At 38.9% G+C, this 19,465-nt stretch overlaps 1 protein-coding gene across 3 annotated transcripts in view; it reads left to right on the forward strand.

Annotated features, from left to right (window-relative positions):
- The window catches only part of ARL6 (ADP ribosylation factor like GTPase 6), a 474,277-nt gene that overhangs the window by 282,158 nt on the left and 172,654 nt on the right, over window positions 1-19,465 (forward strand). For all 3 annotated transcript variants that reach the window (XM_053706042.1, XM_053706044.1, XM_053706043.1), the window contains exon 4: window positions 1,040-1,108. In XM_053706042.1, the coding sequence (XP_053562017.1) occupies window positions 1,040-1,108 (69 nt within the window). The remainder of the gene's footprint in view (window positions 1-1,039; window positions 1,109-19,465) is intronic.

The following is a 19,465-nucleotide window of genomic DNA, read 5'->3' on the forward strand; positions in this document are numbered from 1 at the left end:
ACCTATAGCACAGAGGTGGTAAAATGTCTCATCAGCAAAAGGGATAAGAACTGGAAAATAGTGTGTTTCTTATAAGTGTTTTATATACTTTTAAGTCCTGAAACTTAAGCTTTACACGTTTGTAAAGCAATTTTTAGAGTTTCTCTTCACTTTAATTTCAGACAATCTATGAAGTTATCTCACTAGTTAGTAGACCTTCATGAAAACTTTGCTCTTTGCATTCAAAATTGAGGGACAACTTTAAATTAAAGAGACGTCCTGGTCAAAGTGTACAGAAGCATGTTTGCAATACACTTATGTCAGCAAAAATGCTTCTAGTTAAAGTTATCACTATTTCAGTTATAGATATTGCTGTGCACAAGACATATGATAAGCTCATATGCATTGTGCATCTGCATTCAGACATTGCTCATGCTCAGAAAGCTTGCAGTCAAGCGTATCACATTAGGAATTATGTAGTTTGACTGGAATAGAAGCCCTGGTGTATAGGGCCTCTGAGATGTATTATTAACTGCTGCAAAACGGTTTCCTTTTGTATGCAGTGAGAAATATAACTAGTTGTTTTTTTTGTGATTTTTTGTTAAAGGGACATTATAGTCAAAATTAAAATGTGCATTAGAGGTGTTTTTGCAATACCCATGTCTTTCCAAAAATACTTTTTATAAAGACTCTCTGTTTCAGTGATATCTTGCATTGTATACATGTAACATTGTAAATTTCACTTTAAAGTTTCCTCACACACAACATTAGTCATCTGTAAAATGTGTATAAATGACTTGACTTATTGTGGGAAAAAATTCATTTAAAAACTTGCAAATAATTTTATATTTAATCAGCATCATCATCTCATGAATTTATTCTATATCTTTAAAACAATACAATATGCAGTTTGCTTTAGTTTGCTTCATTTTCATCTTCTTCCATAGGTCGGATAAGAGATTGAATACAGTTTGCAATATAAAGATTTTCTAATATTAGCTGTAGGGTTTAGGCTTTTTGTCTAATGCTTTTGTACATTTTCTATTTTGTTTTTTTGCAGCTTGTCATTCACGGTGTTTGATATGTCTGGGCAGGGGCGATACAGAAATCTCTGGGAGCACTATTACAAGTAAGTATATTTTAGTTCCCTAGTATATAAATAAGTTTGTTTTATTTATAAACTAATCAAAATAATATGAATGCACAATACAACTTGTCATGTATGTCTTTTTTAAATGTACACTACTGTTACACCAGATATGAGTTGCACTAGTGTGACACTGTGCCCTGGCAGGCCCTGAAACGTACACGTGTGAAGGAAACTGACTGCTATTATTTCACAATCAAATTTCTAGGTTTTTTTTTAACCCCTTAAGGACCAAGGCCATTTTTCAATTTCTTTCCCTTAAGGACCAGGGCTATTTTTACATTTCTGCGGTGTTTGTGTTTAGCTTGAATTTTCCTCTTACTCATTTACTGTACCCACACATATTATATACAGTTTTTCTCGCCACTAAATGGACTTTCTAAAGATACCATTATTTTCATCATATCTTATAATTTATTATTAAAAATATTATAAAATATGAGGAAAAAATGGAAAAAAACACACTTTTTCTAACGTTGACCCCCAAAATCTGTTACACATCTACAACCACCAAAAAACAACCATGCTAAATAGTTTCTAAATGTTGTCCTGAGTTTAGAAATACCCAGTGTTAACATGTTCCTTGCTTTTTTTGCAAGTTATAGGGAAATAAATACAAGAAGCACTTTGCTATTTCAAAACCACTTTTTTTCAAAATGAGCGCTAGTTACATTGGAACCCTGATATCTGTCAGGAATACCTGAATATCCCTTGACATGTATATATTTTTTTTTATAAGACATCCCAAAGTATTGATCTTGGCCCATTTTGGTATATTTCATGCCACCATTTCACCGCCAAATGCGATCAAATAAAAAAAAAATGGTTCACTTTTTCACAAACTTTAGGTTTCTCACAGAAATTATTTACAAACAACTTATGCAATTATGGCATAAATGGTTGTAAATGCTTCTCTGGGATCCCCTTTGTTCAGAAATAGCAGACTTATATGGCTTTGGCGTTGCTTTTTGTTAATTAGAAGGCTGCTAAATGCCACTGTGCACCACACGTGTTTTATGCCCAGCAGTGACGGGGTTAATTAGGGAGCATGTAGGGAGCTTGTAGAGTTCATTTTAGCTTAAGTGAAGTGTAGTAGACAACCCAAAGTATTGATCTAGGCCAATTTTGGTATATTTCATGCCACCATTTCACCGCCAAATGCGATCAAATAAAAAAAAACTTTATTTTTTTTGCAATTTTAGGTTTCTCACTGAAATTATTTAAAAACAGCTTGTGCAATTATGGCACAAATGGTTGTAAATGCTTCTCTGGGGTCCCCTTTGTTCAGAAATAGCAGACATATATGACTTTGGCGTTGCTTTCTGGTAATTAGAAAGCCGCTAAATGCTGCTGCGCATCACACGTGTATTCCTTTTTTTTTTTTTTTAATTTTACACCAACTTTTTCTGTAGTGTAGCGATTCCCACCCGCTCCCTCCCCTGCGCGCCCCCGGACATCCCCGCCCACAATCCCGCCCCCCTCCACTGACTGCTATTATTTCTGTTAAAAAAGGGGTTTTTGACACTACTGTTACACCAGATATGAGTGGTGGCACTGGGCAAGTGGGCACAGTACACGCTGTGAGCCTGACACACACACTGGCAGGCAGGCAACTGAAATTAGATTACACAGGAAAAAAAAAAAAAAAAAAGCAGACTGATGTTCTAGCCCTAAAAAGGGCTTTTTGGGGTGCTGTCCTTACAGCAGAGATCAGATGAGTACTTCAGGACTGTAGTGGACACTGAATACACTAGCCTAGCTATCGATTTCCCTATTAAATCTGCAGCAGCTAACACTGTCCCTCCTCTCACTAACGGCTAGATTTAGAGTTCTGCGTTAGCCGTCAAAACCAGCGTTAGAGGCTCCTAACGCTGGTTTTGGGCTACCGCTGGTATTTAGAGTCTTGTAGGTAAGGGTCTAACGCTCACTTTCCAGCCGCGACTTTTCCATACCGCAGATCCCCATACGCCAATTGCGTATCCTATCTTTTCAATGGGATCTTTCTAACGCCGGTATTTAGAGTCTTGGCTGAAGTGAGCGTTAGAAATCTAACGACAAGACTCTAGCCGCAGCAAAAAGCCAGGAGTTAAGAGCTTTCTGGGCTAACGCCGGTTCATAAAACTTTTAACTATTGTGCTCTAAAGTACACTAACACCCATAAACTACCTATGTACCCCTAAACCGAGGTCCCCACACATCGCCGCCACTCTATTAAAATTTTTTAACCCCTAATCTGCCGACCGCACACCGCCGCCACCTACGTTATCCCTATGTACCCCTAATTTGCTGCCCCTAACAACCCCTATATTATATTTATTAACCCCTAATCTGCCGCCCCCAACGTCGCCTCCACCTACCTACAATTATTAACCCCTAATCTGCCGACCGGACCTCACCGCTACTATAATAAAGTTAATAACCCCTAATCCGCCTCACTCCCGCCTCAATAACCCTATAATAAATAGTATTAACCCCTAATCTGCCCTCCCTAACATCGCCGACACCTAACTTCAAGTATTAACCCCTAATCTGCCGACCGGACCTCACTGCTACTCTAATAAATTTATTAACCCCTAAAGCTAAGTCTAACCCTAACACTAACACCCCCCTAAATTAAATATAATTTAAATCTAACGAAATAAATTAACTCTTATTAAATCAATTATTCCTATTTAAAGCTAAATACTTACCTGTAAAATAAACCCTAATATAGCTACAATATAAATTATAATTATATTGTAGCTATTTTAGGATTAATATTTCTTTTACAGGCAACTTTGTATTTATTTTAACCAGGTACAATAGCTATTAAATAGTTCATAACTATTTAATAGTTACCTAGTTAAAATAATTACAAAATTATCTGTAAAATAAATCCTAACCTAAGTTACAATTAAACCTAACACTACACTATCAATAAATTAATTAAATACAATACCTACAGGGGGGCGTGTCCGAGCTGTGTCCTGGATAGGACGCATTTTCTGTGGGGTCCAGAGGAATTTTAATAATCCGCCGATTATTATCCTTAAACAGCAGGAGTGGAACATATCATCTAAATATTTCACAGTGCTGGCTATTGTGGCACCAAATTTTTCTACTTTTTGCTGTTTGTATGATACTGGAAGCCCAGATCGGAGTTTAAGGGCCTATGGCGGCGGCCTTCTTTTCCTAGGCAATCACCTCCCCCCCGGGTAGAGCCGGGTGATCAGTGCTGTCGGAACAATCCGACTTACTGAGTCTCTACAACCCATAATACTGGACTGTACATTGACAAACTAAGTAAACTTCTATTCTGCCGGGACCTCCAGAAGGGCAAAGAAATAACTCATGTCGGGGGAAGGCAACCTAGAGCTCTTGGAGGGCATACCGATGAAACTTGCATCCCTCATGCGCCGGCTCATGGAGTCTGCACCTTACGACTACCTAATGCACAGATTACAAGAGATAGAGGAGGTTACAGGGCATCAGGCTGGGGTTCCTACTTCTATACCTACAGAGCGGAACATAAAACAACATCCCTGCATAGTCGCAGCAAATAGTGACGAAAACCCACAACATGGCTGTCACAAAGAAAATGGTAGAGATCTGTTTATTGGGGAACATTGCTCTCTGCAGGCATCCCTATGCGAGATGGCTCCCTGCACACACACACTGCCAGCCAAGCCTAAAGATCGCGAGCCGCTCCTCAGTGACAAATACACTCCGCACAGATTTCAGCCTGACCCACTACATCAACAACTAGATGACTCGGTCCTCCTGCTCACTACCCTGTCATATACGGGGGATCCACTACAACTCCGGGCGGCCTTAATGTCTATCCTGGGGAAAAGCAGCCGTACCTTCTCACTGCAGACCGCTGTGGACACTAAAGCATGGACACTATTATGCTCTGCAGTCCAAGCGAACGGAGGGGACATAAAACCACGAGACGGGAGATTGATAACCACCGGACTATTTATTTGCTTACCTGGAAGACAACGTTCCAGCCATAAAAGAAAACGGCACACTCCCTGTTATGTAGCGATGCTGAAAAGGACACGCTTATGGTTTGACACTGGTTGAAGGGACTGCTGTATGACAGATGCCAGTTTGTTATGCTGTTTAAAGTAGTGGCATCGTGTATAAGCCCTGTTCAAAAGTCCCGTTGACTGTTTATTATTTGCCACACTGCAGGGTTGGTGGGTTGGGGGATGATTACGTGCGAGCTTGTATGTATTATGTGGGCACCGCCAAGAGGTTATTTACCATAATATAGCGGATCATAACTTGATGTTACTGTCACCACACTATGACACTGGGGATGTTTGCACAATATGAGGAGACAGCCAACTCCATTATATAATTATTGAATAGCGACTCAAACAGACACACAGGTGAAGCCCAAGATGTTATATGCTTTAACATTAAAGCCCAACTATATTTAGAGCCCTGACCCCCCCCCTCCCTCATTAGACAGCTTTGCACTCTGCTTACCGATTGTAATAGGGCATGTTCAACGCAGAGTATGAGAAGGTGAAGCCACAGGATATAATTCTCCCCACACAGGTTCCCAGTTTATTAAATTGCTCCCTATCAATGGCGTAAGCCCCCTACAGTCCCCCATGATAATTTCCCTAAGAGGTCCTAGCGAATACATCTCCAGCTAAGTTAATATATTATCTGAGGCTGATTACCTTCTATTGCAGTTTTGTTTTTTAAATAGTTTTATATGGGTTTTGTTTGTACTTATTTATCCCTACATATTTTCTATATATTGAATGTACGGATCCAAGAGTGGTCCAAGATACTTCTAAAAGGGACTAAAAAGAGGAGTCCCAGCCAAGAACTACCAAATTGTTTTCCATATTATTGTATGCATAATTTACGTTTTTATTTACTTATTTCCTTATATCTGTATTTTCTTTATATCTTGGCATCTCAAACCACTGTAATATACAACTCCTCAATAAAAAATGTTTTAAAAAAAAAAAAAAATACAATACCTACAAATAAATACAATTAAATAAACTAAAGTACAAAAAATAAAAAAATATTTACAAACATTAGAAAAATATTACAACAATTTTAAACTAATTACACCTACTCTAAGCCCCCTAATAAAATAACAAAGCCCCCCAAAATAAAAAAATGCCCTACCCTATTCTAAAATTAAAATAGAAAAACTCTTTTACCTTACCAGCCCTTAAAAGGGCCTTTTGCGGGGCATGCCCCAAAGAATTCAGCTCTTTTGCCTGGAAAAAAAAAACGTACAATACCCCCCCACCAACATTACAACCCACCACCCACATACCCCTAATCTAACCCAAACCCCCCTTAAATAAACCTAACACTAAGCCCCTGAAGATCTTCCTACCTTGTCTTCACAACGCCGGGTTCACCGATCCGTCCACCGAAGTCTTGATCCAAGCCCAAGCGGGGGCTGAAGACGTCCATCCTCCGGCTGAAGTCTTGATCCAAGCGGCGGCTGAAGAATTCCATCATCGGGCAGAAGTCTTCATCCTATCCGGGCAGAAGAGGAGATCCGGACCGGCAAACATCTTCATCCAAGCGGCATCTTCTATGTTCTTCCATCCGATGACGAGCGGCTCCATCTTCAAGACCTCCAGCGCGGATCCATCCTCTTCTTCCGACGTCCTAAAACAGAATGAAGGTTCCTTTAAGGGACGTCATTTTATTTTTTGTAACTTAGTTCTTTTTTATTTTTTGTACTTTAGTTAGTTTATTTAATTGTATTTATTTGTAGGTATTGTATTTAATTAATTTATTGATAGTGTAGTGTTAGGTTTAATTGTAGGTAGTTTATTTAATTAATTTATTAAGAGTGTAGTGTTAGGTTTAATTGTAACTTAGGTTAGGATTTATTTTACAGGTAATTTTGTAATTATTTTAACTAGGTAGCTATTAAATAGTTATGAACTATTTAATAGCTATTGTACCTGGTTAAAATAAATACAAAGTTGCCTTAAAATAAATATTATTCCTAAAATAGCTACAATATAATTATAATTTATATTGTAGCTATATTAGGATTTATTTTACTGGCAAGTATTTAGCTTTAAATAGGAATAATTTATTTAATAAGAGTTAATTTATTTCGTTAGATTTAAATTATATTTAATTTAGGGGGGTGTTAGTGTTAAGGTTAGACTTAGCTTTAGGGGTTAATAAATTTATTAGAGTAGCGGTGAGGTCCGGTCGGCAGATTAGGGGTTAATACTTGAAGTTAGGTGTCTGTGATGTTAGGGAGGGCAGATTAGGGGTTAATACTATTTATTATAGGGTTATTGAGGCGGGAGTGAGGCGGATTAGGGGTTAATAACTTTATTATAGTAGCGGTGAGGTCCGGTCGGCAGATTAGGGGGTTAATAAGTGTAGGTAGGTGGAGGCGACGTTGGGGGCGGCAGATTAGGGTTTAATAAATATAATATAGGGGTCGGCGGTGTTAGGGGCAGCAGATTAGGGGTTCATAGGGATAACGTAGGTTGTGGCGGTGTACGGAGCGGCAGATTAGGGGTTAAAAATAATATGCAGGGGTCAGCGATAGCGGGGGCGGCAGATTAGGGGTTAATAAGTGTAAGGTTAGGGGGTGTTTAGACTCGGGGTACATGTTAGGGTGTTAGGTGCAGACTTAGGAAGTGTTTCCCCATAGGAAACAATGGGGCTGCGTTAGGAGCTGAACGCTGCTTTTTTTTTCAGCTCAAAATGCCCCATTGTTTCCTATGGGGGAATCGTGCACGAGCACGTTTTTGAAGCTGGCCGCGTCCGTAAGCACCGCTGGTTCTGAGAGTTGCAGTGGCGGTAAATATGCTCTACGCTCCCTTTTTGGAGCCTAACGCAGCCCTTCAGAGAACTCTAAATACCAGCGGTATTTAAAAGGTGCGGGGAAAAAAAATCCAGCGTTAGATACGAGGGTCGTTACCGACAAAACTCTAAATCTAGCCGTAAGAATGCAGCTTCCGAATGAATCTAAAATGGATGCTGTCCAGGAGGTGTGAGGGTCTGGGAGGGAGGGTCTGCTGCTGATTGGCTGGAATGTGTTTGCTGGCTGTGAGTTACAGGGTCAAAGTTTACTCAATGATGACGAATAGGGGGCAGACCGAACATCGGATATGTTCGCCCGACGCGGCAAACGCGAACATGCTATGTTCGCCGGGAACTATTCGCCGGCGAACTATTTGCGACATCACTACTCTTAAATTATTTATTATTATTATTATTATCAGTTATTTGTAGAGTGCCAACAGATTCTCTTAACATAGGCGGAATATAAGGAAGTCGCACTCTTGTAGACAGCTCTAAAGAAGGTTATCTACAAACAGCATGGCTCATAATGAGTTCATCATGAAATTACTGGAGTTTGTACTTAAAAATAATTTCTTTACATTTAATAACCAATTCTTTTTACAAATAAGAGGGACCGCTATGGGCACCGCATGTGCACCCACATATGCAAACCTATTTCTTAGGTGGTGGGAGCATAATACTGTCTTTACAGAAGAGCATGATGAATATACGAAACATATTCCTCTTTGGCTGAGGTATATAGATGATATTCTGCTAATATGGGCTTGGCCGAAATAAAAACTTGATATTTTCCTACAAATATTGAATAATAATGATCTGAATATAAAGCTAACATACCAATCTAGTCAAACTGAGTTATCATTCTTGGATCTGAGAATTTTCAAGAAAGACGATGGTATGATAGGGACAGACTTATTTCATAAGGAAACTTCTACCAATACAATTCTGCATAGCACAAGTGTACATGCCCAGAGCACAATTCGATCCCTACCCATAGGTGAATTCCTGAGGACTAAGAGAAATTGCTCGGAAAATTAACTACACCAAACTCGAGCTAAAGAGGTAGCAGACAAACTCAGCCAAAGAGGATATAGCAAGTCATCTATTAAAAAGGCGAGACAAAGTGCCAAGAATACTAACAGGCAAGATCTGTTGAAAACAAAGCCACGTAAGAATGATGGTAAAACTAGACTTGTATTAACCAATAATGCACAAAGTCATGAAGTGGTTAAAATTGTACAGAAACATTGGCCTATCCTTCAATCAGATCCCATACTTGAAAAGCTAATTGGACCTAAAATAGAAGTCCGCTATCGGTGAACTAGAAATTTGAACTATCTCATAAGTCCTAGTCATTATGTTCGCAAAAACAAAGCCACAACTAACAGAAGTATACCACATGGATCTTACCCCTGTGGCACTTGTATCAGCTGCAAATTCTTAAGAAAGACGGTGTCTGTCAAAGACAGATTTAATAAAATACATTTCTTTCATGTAATTAGCAAGAGTCCATGAGCTAGTGCGCGTATGGGATATACATTCCTACCAGGAGGGGCAAAGTTTCCCAAACCTCAAAATGCCTATAAATACACCCCTCACCACACCCACAATTCAGTTTTTACAAACTTTGCCTCCTATGGAGGTGGTGAAGTAAGTTTGTGCTAGTTTCTACGTTGATATGCGCTCCGCAGCAAGTTGGAGCCCGGTTTTCCTCTCAGCGTGCAGTGAATGTCAGAGGGATGTGAGGAGAGTATTGCCTATTTGAATGCAGTGATCTCCTTCTACGGGGTCTATTTCATAGGTTCTCTGTTATCGGTCGTAGAGATTCATCTCTTACCTCCCTTTTCAGATCGACGATATACTCTTATTTATATACCATTACCTCTGCTGATTCTCGTTTCAGTACTGGTTTGGCTTTCTACAAAGATGTAGATGAGTGTCCTGGGGTAAGTAAATCTTATTTTCTGTGACACTCTAAGCTATGGTTGGGCACTTTGTTTATAAAGTTCTAAATATATGTATTCAAACATTTATTTGCCTTGACTCAGAATGTTCAACATTCCTTATTTTCAGACAGTCAGTTTCATATTTGGGATAATGCATCAAACATTTTTTCTTACCTTAAAAACTTTTTTTCCCTGTGGGCTGTTAGGCTCGCGGGGGCTAAAAATGCTTCATTTTATTGCGTCATTCTTGGCGCAGACTTTTTTGGCGCAAAAAATCTTTTCTGTTTCCGGCGTCATACGTGTCGCCGGAAGTTGCGTCATTTTTTGACGTTCTTTTGCGCCAAAAATGTTGGCGTTCCGGATGTGGCGTCATTTTTGGCGCCAAAAGCATTTAGGCGCCAAATAATGTGGGCGTCTTATTTGGCGCTAAAAAATATGGGCGTCGCTTTTGTCTCCACATTATTTAAGTCTCATTTTTCATTGCTTCTGGTTGCTAGAAGCTTGTTCTATGGCATTTTTTCCCATTCCTGAAACTGTCATTTAAGGAATTTGATCAATTTTGCTTTATATGTTGTTTTTTTCTCTTACATATTGCAAGATGTCTCACGTTGCATCTGAGTCAGAAAGATACTTCAGGAAAATCGCTGTCTAGTGCTGGAACTACCAAAGCTAAGTGTATCTGCTGTAAACTTTTGGTAGCTATTCCTCCGGCTGTTGTTTGTATTAATTGTCATGACAAACTTGTTAATGCAGATAATATTTCCTTTAGTAATGTACCATTGCCTGTTGCAGTTCCTTCAACATCTAAGGTGCAGAATGTTCCTGATAACATAAGAGATTTTGTTTCTGAATCCATCAAGAAGGCTATGTCTGTTATTTCTCCTTCTAGAAAACATAAAAAATCTTTTAAAACTTCTCTCCCTACAGATGAATTTTTAAATGAACATCATCATTCTGATTCTGATGACTCTTCTGGTTCAGAGGATTCTGTCTCAGAGATTGATGCTGATAAATCTTCATATTTATTTAAAATGGAATTTATTCGTTCTTTACTTAAAGAAGTACTAATTGCTTTAGAAATAGAGGATTCTGGTCCTCTTGATACTAATTCTAAACGTTTAGATAAGGTATTTAAATCTCCTGTGGTTATTCCAGAAGTTTTTCTGTTCCTAATGCTATTTCTGAAGTAATTTCTAAGAATGGGATAAATTGGGTAATTCATTTACTCCTTCTAAACGTTTTAAGCAATTATATCCTGTGCCGTCTGACAGATTAGAATTTTGGGACAAAATCCCTAGAGTTGATGGGGCTATTTCTACCCTTGCCTAAACGTACTACTATTCCTACGTCAGATGGTACTCTCGTTTAAGGATCCTTTAGATAGGAAAATTGAATCCTTTCTAAGAAAAGCTTATCTGTGTTCAGGTAATCTTCTTAGACCTGCTATATCCATTGGCTGATGTTGCTGCAGCTTTCAACTTTTTGGTTGGAAACTTTAGCGCAACAAGTAACGGATCATGATTCTCATAATATTATTATTCTTCTTCAGCATGCTAATAATTTTATCTGTGATGCCATTTTTGATATTATCAGAGTTGATGTCAGGTTTATGTCTCTAGCTATTTTAGCTAGAAGAGCTTTATGGCTTAAGACTTGGAATGCTGATATGGCTTCTAAATCAACTCTACTTTCCATTTCTTTCCAGGGTAACAAATTATTTGGTTCTCAGTTGGATTCTATTATCTCAACTGTTACTGGTGGAGAAAGGAACTTTTTTACCACAGGATAAAAAATCTAAGGGTAAAAAACAGGGCTAATAATCGTTTTCGTTCCCTTTCGTTTCAACAAAGAACCAAAAGCCTGATCCTTCATCCTCAGGAGCAGTTTCAGTTTGGAAACCATCTCCAGTCTGGAATAAATCCAAGCCTTCTAGAAAGGCAAAGCCTGCTTCTAAGTCCACATGAAGGTGCGGCCCTCATTCCAGCTCAGCTGGTAGGGGGCAGGTTACGTTTTTTCAAAGAAATTTGGATCAATTCTGTTCACAATCTTTGGATTCAGAACATTGTTTCAGAAGGGTACAGAATTGGTTTTCAAGATGAGACCTCCTGCAAAGAGATTTTTTCTTTCCCGTGTTCCTAGTAAATCCAGTGAAAGCTCAAGCATTTCTGAATTGTGTTTCAGATCTAGAGTTGGCTGGAGTAATTATGCCAGTTCCAGTTTCGGAACAGGGGATGGGGTTTTATTCAAATCTCTTCATTGTACCAAAGAAGGAGAATTCCTTCAGACCAGTTCTGATCTAAAAATATGAATTGTTATGTAAGGATACCAACGTTCAAAATGGTAACTGTAAGGACTATCTTGCCTTTTGTTCAGCAAGGGCATTATATGTCCACAATAGATTTACAGGATGCATATCTGCATATTCCGATTCATCCAGATCATTATCAGTTCCTGAGATTCTCTTTTCTGGACAAGCATTACCAGTTTGTGGCTCTGCCGTTTGGCCTAGCTACAGCTCCAAGAATTTTTACAAAGGTTCTCGGTGCCCTTCTGTCTGTAATCAGAGACAGGGTATTGTGGTATTTCCTTATTTGGACGATATCTTGGTACTTGCTCAGTCTTTACATTTAGCAGAATCTCATACAAATCGACTTGTGTTGTTTCTTCAAGATCATGGTTGGAGGATCAATTTACCAAAAAGTTCATTGATTCCTCAGACAAGGGTAACCTTTCTGGGTTTCCAGATAGATTCAGTGTCCATGACTCTGTCTTTAACAGACAAGAGACGTCTAAAATTGATTTCAGCTTGTCGAAATCTTCAGTCACAATCATTCCCTTCGGTAGCCTTATGCATGGAAATTCTAGGTCTTATGACTGCTGCATCGGACGCGATCCCCTTTGCTCGTTTTCACATGCGACCTCTTCAGCTCTGTATGCTGAATCAATGGTGCAAGGATTACACAAAGATATCTCAATTAATATCTTTAAAACCGATTGTACGACACTCTCTAACGTGGTGGACAGATCACCATTGTTTAATTCAGGGGGGCTTCTTTTGTGCTTCCGACCTGGACTGTAATTTCAACAGATGCAAAGTCTCTCAGGTTGGGGAGCAGTGTGGGGATCTCTGATAGCACAAGGAGTTTGGGAATCTCAGGAGGTGAGATTTACCGATCAATATTTTGGAACTCCGTGCAATTTTCAGAGCTCTCTTCAGTTTTGGCCTCTTCTGAAGAGAGAATCGTTCATTTGTTTTCAGACAGACAATGTCACAACTGTGGCATACATCAATCATCAAGGAGGGACTCACAGTCCCTCTGGCTATGAAAGAAGTATCTCGAATTCTGGTTTGGGCGGAATCCAGCTCCTGTCTAAATCTCTGCGGTTCATATCCCAGGTATAGACAATTGGGGAAGCGGATTATCTCAGTCGCCAAACGTTGCATCCGGGCGAAATGGTCTCTTCACCCAGATGTATTTCTTCAGATTGTTCAAATGTGGGAACTTCCAGAAATAGATCTGATGGCGTCTCATCTAAACAAGAAACTTCCAGGTATCTGTCCAGATCCCGGGATCCTCAGGCGGAGGCAGTGGATGCATTATCACTTCCTTGGAAGTATCATCCTGCTTATATCTTTCCGCCTCTAGTTCTTCTTCCAAGAGTAATCTCCAAGATTCTGAAGGATATGCTCGTTTGTTCTGCTGGTAGCTCCGGCATGGCCTCACAGGTTTTGGTATGCGGATCTTGTCCGGATGGCCTCTTGCCAACCGTGGACTCTTCCGTTAAGACCAGACCTTCTGTCGCAAGGTCCTTTTTTCCATCAGGATCTGAAATCCTTAATTTAAAGGTATGGAGATTGAACGCTTGATTTCTTGGTCAAAGAGGTTTCTCTGACTCTGTGATTAATACTATGTTACAGGCGCGTAAATCTGTATCTAGAGAGATATATTATAGAGTCTGGAAGACCTATATTTCTTGGTGTCTTTCTCATCATTTTTCTTGGCATTCTTTTAGAATACCGAGAATTTTACAGTTTCTTCAGGATGGTTTAGATAAGGGTTTGTCCGCAAGTTCTTGAAAGGTCAAATCTCTGCTCTTTCTGTTCTTTTTCCACAGAAAGATTGCTATTCTTCCTGATATTCATTGTTTTGTACAAGCTTTGGTTCGTATAAAACCTGTCATTAAGTCAATTTCTCCTCCTTGGAGTTTGAATTTGGTTCTGGGGGCTCTTCAAGCTCCTCCGTTTGAACCTATGCATTCATTGGACATTAAATTACTTTCATGGAAAGTTTTGTTCCTTTTGGCAATCTCTTCTGCCAGAATAGTTTCTGAATTATCTGCTCTTTCTTGTGAGTCTCCTTTTCTGATTTTTCATCAGGATAAGGCGGTGTGTTGCGAACTTCTTTTGAATTTTTTACCTAAAGTTGTGAATTCCAACAACATTAGTAGAGAAATTGTGGTTCCTTCATTATGTCCTAATCCTAAGAATTCTAAGGAGAAATCGTTGCATTCTTTGGATGTGGTTAGAGCTTTGAAATATTATGTTGAAGCTACTAAGTCTTTCCGAAAGACTTCTAGTTTATTTGTTATCGGTTCTAGAAAAGGCCAGAAAGCTTCTGCCATTTCTTTGGCATCTTGGTTGAAATCTTTAATTCATCTTGCCTATGTTGAGTCGGGTAAAACTCCGCCTCAGAGGATCACAGCTCATTCTACTAGGTCAGTTTCTACTTCCTGGGCGTTTAGGAATGAAGCTTCGATTGATCAGATTTGCAAAGCAGCAACTTGGTCCTCTTTGCATACTTTTACTAAATTCTACCATTTTGATGTATTTTCTTCTTCTGAAGCAGTTTTTGGTAGAAAAGTACTTCAGGCAGCGGTTTCAGTTTGAATCTTCTGCTTATGTTTTTCATTAAACTTTATTTTGGGTGTGGATTATTTTCAGCAGGAATTGGCTGTCTTTATTTTATCCCTCCCTCTCTAGTGACTCTTGTGTGGAAAGATCCACATCTTGGGTAGTCATTATCCCATAAGTCACTAGCTCATGGACTCTTGCTAATTACATGAAAGAAAACATAATTTATGTAAGAACTTACCTGATAAATTCAATTCTTTCATATTAGCAAGAGTCCATGAGGCCCCGCCCTTTTTTTGTGGTGGTTATGATTTTTGTATAAAGCACAATTATTCCAATTCCTTATTTTATATGCTTTCGCACTTTTTTATCACCCCCACTTCTTGGCTATTCGTTAAACTGAATGTGGGTGTGGTGAGGGGTGTATTTTTATAGGCATTTTGAGGTTTGGGAAACTTTGCCCCTCCTGGTAGGAATGTATATCCCATACGTCACTAACTCATGGACTCTTGCTAATATGAAAGAAATGAATTTATCAGGTAAGTTCTTACATAAATTATGTTATCGCAAGTCTTTCATCAATTGCAACACAACAGGGGTAATCTATGTCTTACATTGTAAGTATTCCAAGGTATATGTCGGAATGACTACACGAAAACTACGCACAAGACTACAGGAACATGTGCGAAATGCTGCTAAGGATATACAGAATAAGAAACCAGTTACCTCAGTAGCATATCACTTTTATAGATATCATCAAGCCAAAACAGACAACTTAAAATGCTACGGGGTTCAAAAAGTTAACCTTGGTATACAGGGTGGCGATAAAGAAAAACTTCTACTACAATTTGAGAGCAGATGGATTTATCTGCTCAATGCAGTACAACCCAATGGGTTAAATGAACATAACTATTTTTCTTATCTTTAAATAATTTTGAATCCTAGCCAAGTATAATAATACCTATAGCTTATTATACAGATATAGATGTTGCTAATCACGAATGGACTCTTAAGTGTAAATGTTGAAAATATTAAACTTGGGAGCATAACCTTGAAACTTTATCTGATCTCAACTATAATAATTCAGAATAATCCCTGTGTTTCACTGGTTACAAAGATCAATAAGGCATTATAAGATAACACAAGATAATTGTCACTATCAGACTCACAGTATTCACATAGTATTGGATCATCATATGGTCCTTCATCAGTAGCACTTTTACAATTTACAACTAGGTTATTCCGCTGAGTATTTCATCACATCTTTTTACACTATCCCAGCAAGGCAGTCTTGCTGAGCATTTACGTTGCACTGCAGAGTTACTCTGCTGAACATTCTGTAATTCACTTGGTTAAGGTAACGTGAAGCACTTATTTTTGGAATGGCATCCATAGCTTGTGTTAACACATACTATATTTGTATTATCGTTAAGCTGATTATATTGTCAGCAGCATGATATATAAATCTGTTCACTAATGTCTTCAATAGAGACGCAATACAAATGATAGATATATATATATATATTTAGCATCTCTCACTTTGTAAAACTGTTCTTTACAGCTTATTACACATTAACATGTTCACACTGCATAAAATTAATCAACATTATTATTATTATAATTATTATTATTTTTTTCCTTATGTTCACATTATATGTTGTTGATTATTTTGGGTTGATTTTAGTTTTTATTCACGGGTTTAACACGTATAATAATAGTTCCTTTTAGTATGATCTGGAACACTAACTTCTTAAACGTAATCAGTGAACCTGAGTAATTCTGATGTAGACAGTATTATACATAATAGTAGATCACTCTAGTTTATATATATATATATATATATATATATATACAGATCACATATTGACAGTTCATAAGAACCTATGGATCGTTACTGTATAAGCATGTCAAATACTTTGTATCTAGCTAGATACAATTTAGAACATCGATCAGCCAATAGCCACGTAGCAAAGTTTGTGGAATTCTCTTAAACTATTAGCGATTGGACCTAAGTTAAACCTGGTTTAAGTGGAATATGACATCATAGGAGGTGGAATTCTGAAGCCAATAAATATTCACGCTTCACGCCGCGCCATACCATTTGATAAAGCGAAATGTGGTGAAACTTGTCAGGGACCAGCTAATTTCTATGCATTAAGCATTTTTTTAAACTTGCAGGGATAAAGTGGTGGTTATTAGTACTAGCGGTTTCAGGTATAATTCCAATGACAACACGCTGCGGATGTTTGCACGTGTTTGATCATTTATAACTTAACTTAATGCTAAAAGTATTTAGCTTGCATCAGTAACTGCTGTTTACTTTATGTGAAGCTGATTAACAGTTGTTTCAAGTTTATATTGGGAGGTTTATTATAGATATATGGTATCAATGTAGTGGGTGTATGTCAGCAACCGTAATAGACTTATAGTAACAGATACAACTGTGTCTTACCTAAGTTGCACTGTGACTTACAACACAGAGCGCCATTATACATGCTGCGGATGTGAGCGCATGTAAATATGAGCATATATTGAAACCTTATTTTAGTAATCTACTACACAAGTGACTACATAAAGGTACAGTAAACCTAAAAAATAATGTTATATAATTCTGCACATAGTGCAGAATTATATAACATTATATTAGTGTTATCGTTATAAAACCTTATATTCCCTTTAAAATTTTTTAAGTAGGAGGTCATGAGCAGAGTGAAGAGGACAGGAGGGGGAGTATCTGGAGACAAGGTCTGAGATATAGGGGGGGAGCAGTGCAGTGGAGGGCTTTGTATATCAGAGTGAGAATTTTGTGTTTAATCCTGGAGGTAAGAGGAAGCCAGTGAAGGAATTGGCAGAGAGGTGCAGCAGATGAAGAGCGATGTGTAAAGAAGATGAACCTTGCAGAGGCATTTATTATGTATAAAGGAGCTAAGCGGCAGCTGGGGAGACCAGAGAGGACAGATTTGCAGTAATCGAGGCGGGAAAGGATATGAGAGTGGACTAAACTTAGTTGTGTCTTGTGTAAGGAAATGTCTAATTTTAGAGATGGTTTTTAAGGTGGAAGCGTCAGGCTTTAGCCAAGGACTGAATGTGAGGAGTGAAAGAAAGATCTGAGTCAAAATGTGACCCCAAGACATCGGGCATGCAGGTTAGGGATAATGATGAAGTTCTCGACAGTTATAGAGAGATTGGGGGTGGAGATTTTGGAAGAAGGGGAAAAATAAGGAGCTCAGTTTTGGAGAGATTTAGTTTGAGGTAGTGAGAGGACATCCAGGAAGAGATGTGAGAAAGACAGTTAGTGACACGGTTTAGCAAGGAACGAGAGAGGTCTGGTGCAGAGAAGTAGATTTGGGTGTCGTCGGCATACAAATGATATTGTAAACCGTGGGACTTTATTAGGGAACCTAATGATGACGTGTAGATTGAGAAGGGGACAGAGCCTTGCGGTACCCCGACAGAAAGTCGATGATGGGACAGAGGAGGCCCCAGAAAAGGCTACACTGAAGGTACGGTTTGACAGGTAGGAAGAGAACTACGAGAGGGCATGTGTCACAAATGCTGAAGGATGGAGGGTTTGGAGCAAAAGAGGGTGGTCAACAGTATAAAATGCTGCAAACAGATCAAGGAGGATAAGCAGAGAGAAGTGGTCTTTTGATTTTGCTGTAAGTAGGTTGTTGGTAACCTTAACGATTGCTGTCTCTGCGGTTTGATAGGACGAAATCCAGATTGCAGTGGGTCAAGGAGGGGATTTAATGTAAGGAAATGGAATATGCATGCATTATACTAGCTTTTCGAGCTGAGGGAGAGGTTGAAAATGTGTGTGAAGTATAGGAGTAAGGGTTAGAAGAGAGGGAGGGGGAGTAGCTGTGAAGGGATAGGGTCAAGGGGACAGGTAGTGAGGTGGGAGTGTAGTATAAGGGGAGAAACTTCTTCCTCAGTAACAGGGGAGAAATACCTAAGTTTATTGGGTTGTGGTTTATTGTGAGCATTTGAGGGGAGTGAGAGAATGGAAGTTAGTTGAGAGCTGATTTTGTTTCTGATGGAGTCGAATTTGTTATTGAAGTGGCTGGCAAAGTCTTGAGTTGACAGAGAAGTTGTATTAGGAGGTGGGGGTGGGCGGAGAAGAGTATTGGAAGTGGAGAACAGATGTTTTGGGTTTTGAAGAAAGAGTAGAGAAGTAATGTTGGTTATATAGATTAAGGGCAGAATAGTAGGAGTTCAAAATTTGTAATGAAGAAAATCAGCTAAACTCCAAGATTTTCTACAGTGCCGTTCAGCAGTACAGGAACATCTGTGTAGGTAACATGTCAGAGGAGTATGCCAGGGCTGAGGATGAGTGTGTGATTTCCGAGCTATGGTAAGAGGGCCTAGATTGTCAAGGATGGATGTAAGGGTGGAATTATAGTGGCAGATAGATTGGTCGGGCAGGAAAGGAAAAAGAAGGATAAGAGGAGAGGTTTCGAGGAATTAGTAAGCTGTTGCTGATCTAATTACATAATGCTTCTGTGAAGTTTGGTGTGAGGAGTGTAGAAGGAGGGAAAGTTGTAGGGAGGGATGAGATGTTGCAAGTGAGGAGATGGTGGTCAGAAAGAGGTAAAACATAATTTATGTAGGAACTTACCTGATAAATTAATTTCTTTCTTATTGGCAAGAGTCCATGAGCTAGTGACGTATGGGATATACAATCCTACCAGGAGGGGCAAAGTTTCCCAAACCTCAAAATGCCTATAAATACAC

This window comes from Bombina bombina, chromosome 3 (assembly GCF_027579735.1).
Source record: "Bombina bombina isolate aBomBom1 chromosome 3, aBomBom1.pri, whole genome shotgun sequence".
NCBI classification, from domain to species: domain Eukaryota; kingdom Metazoa; phylum Chordata; class Amphibia; order Anura; family Bombinatoridae; genus Bombina; species Bombina bombina.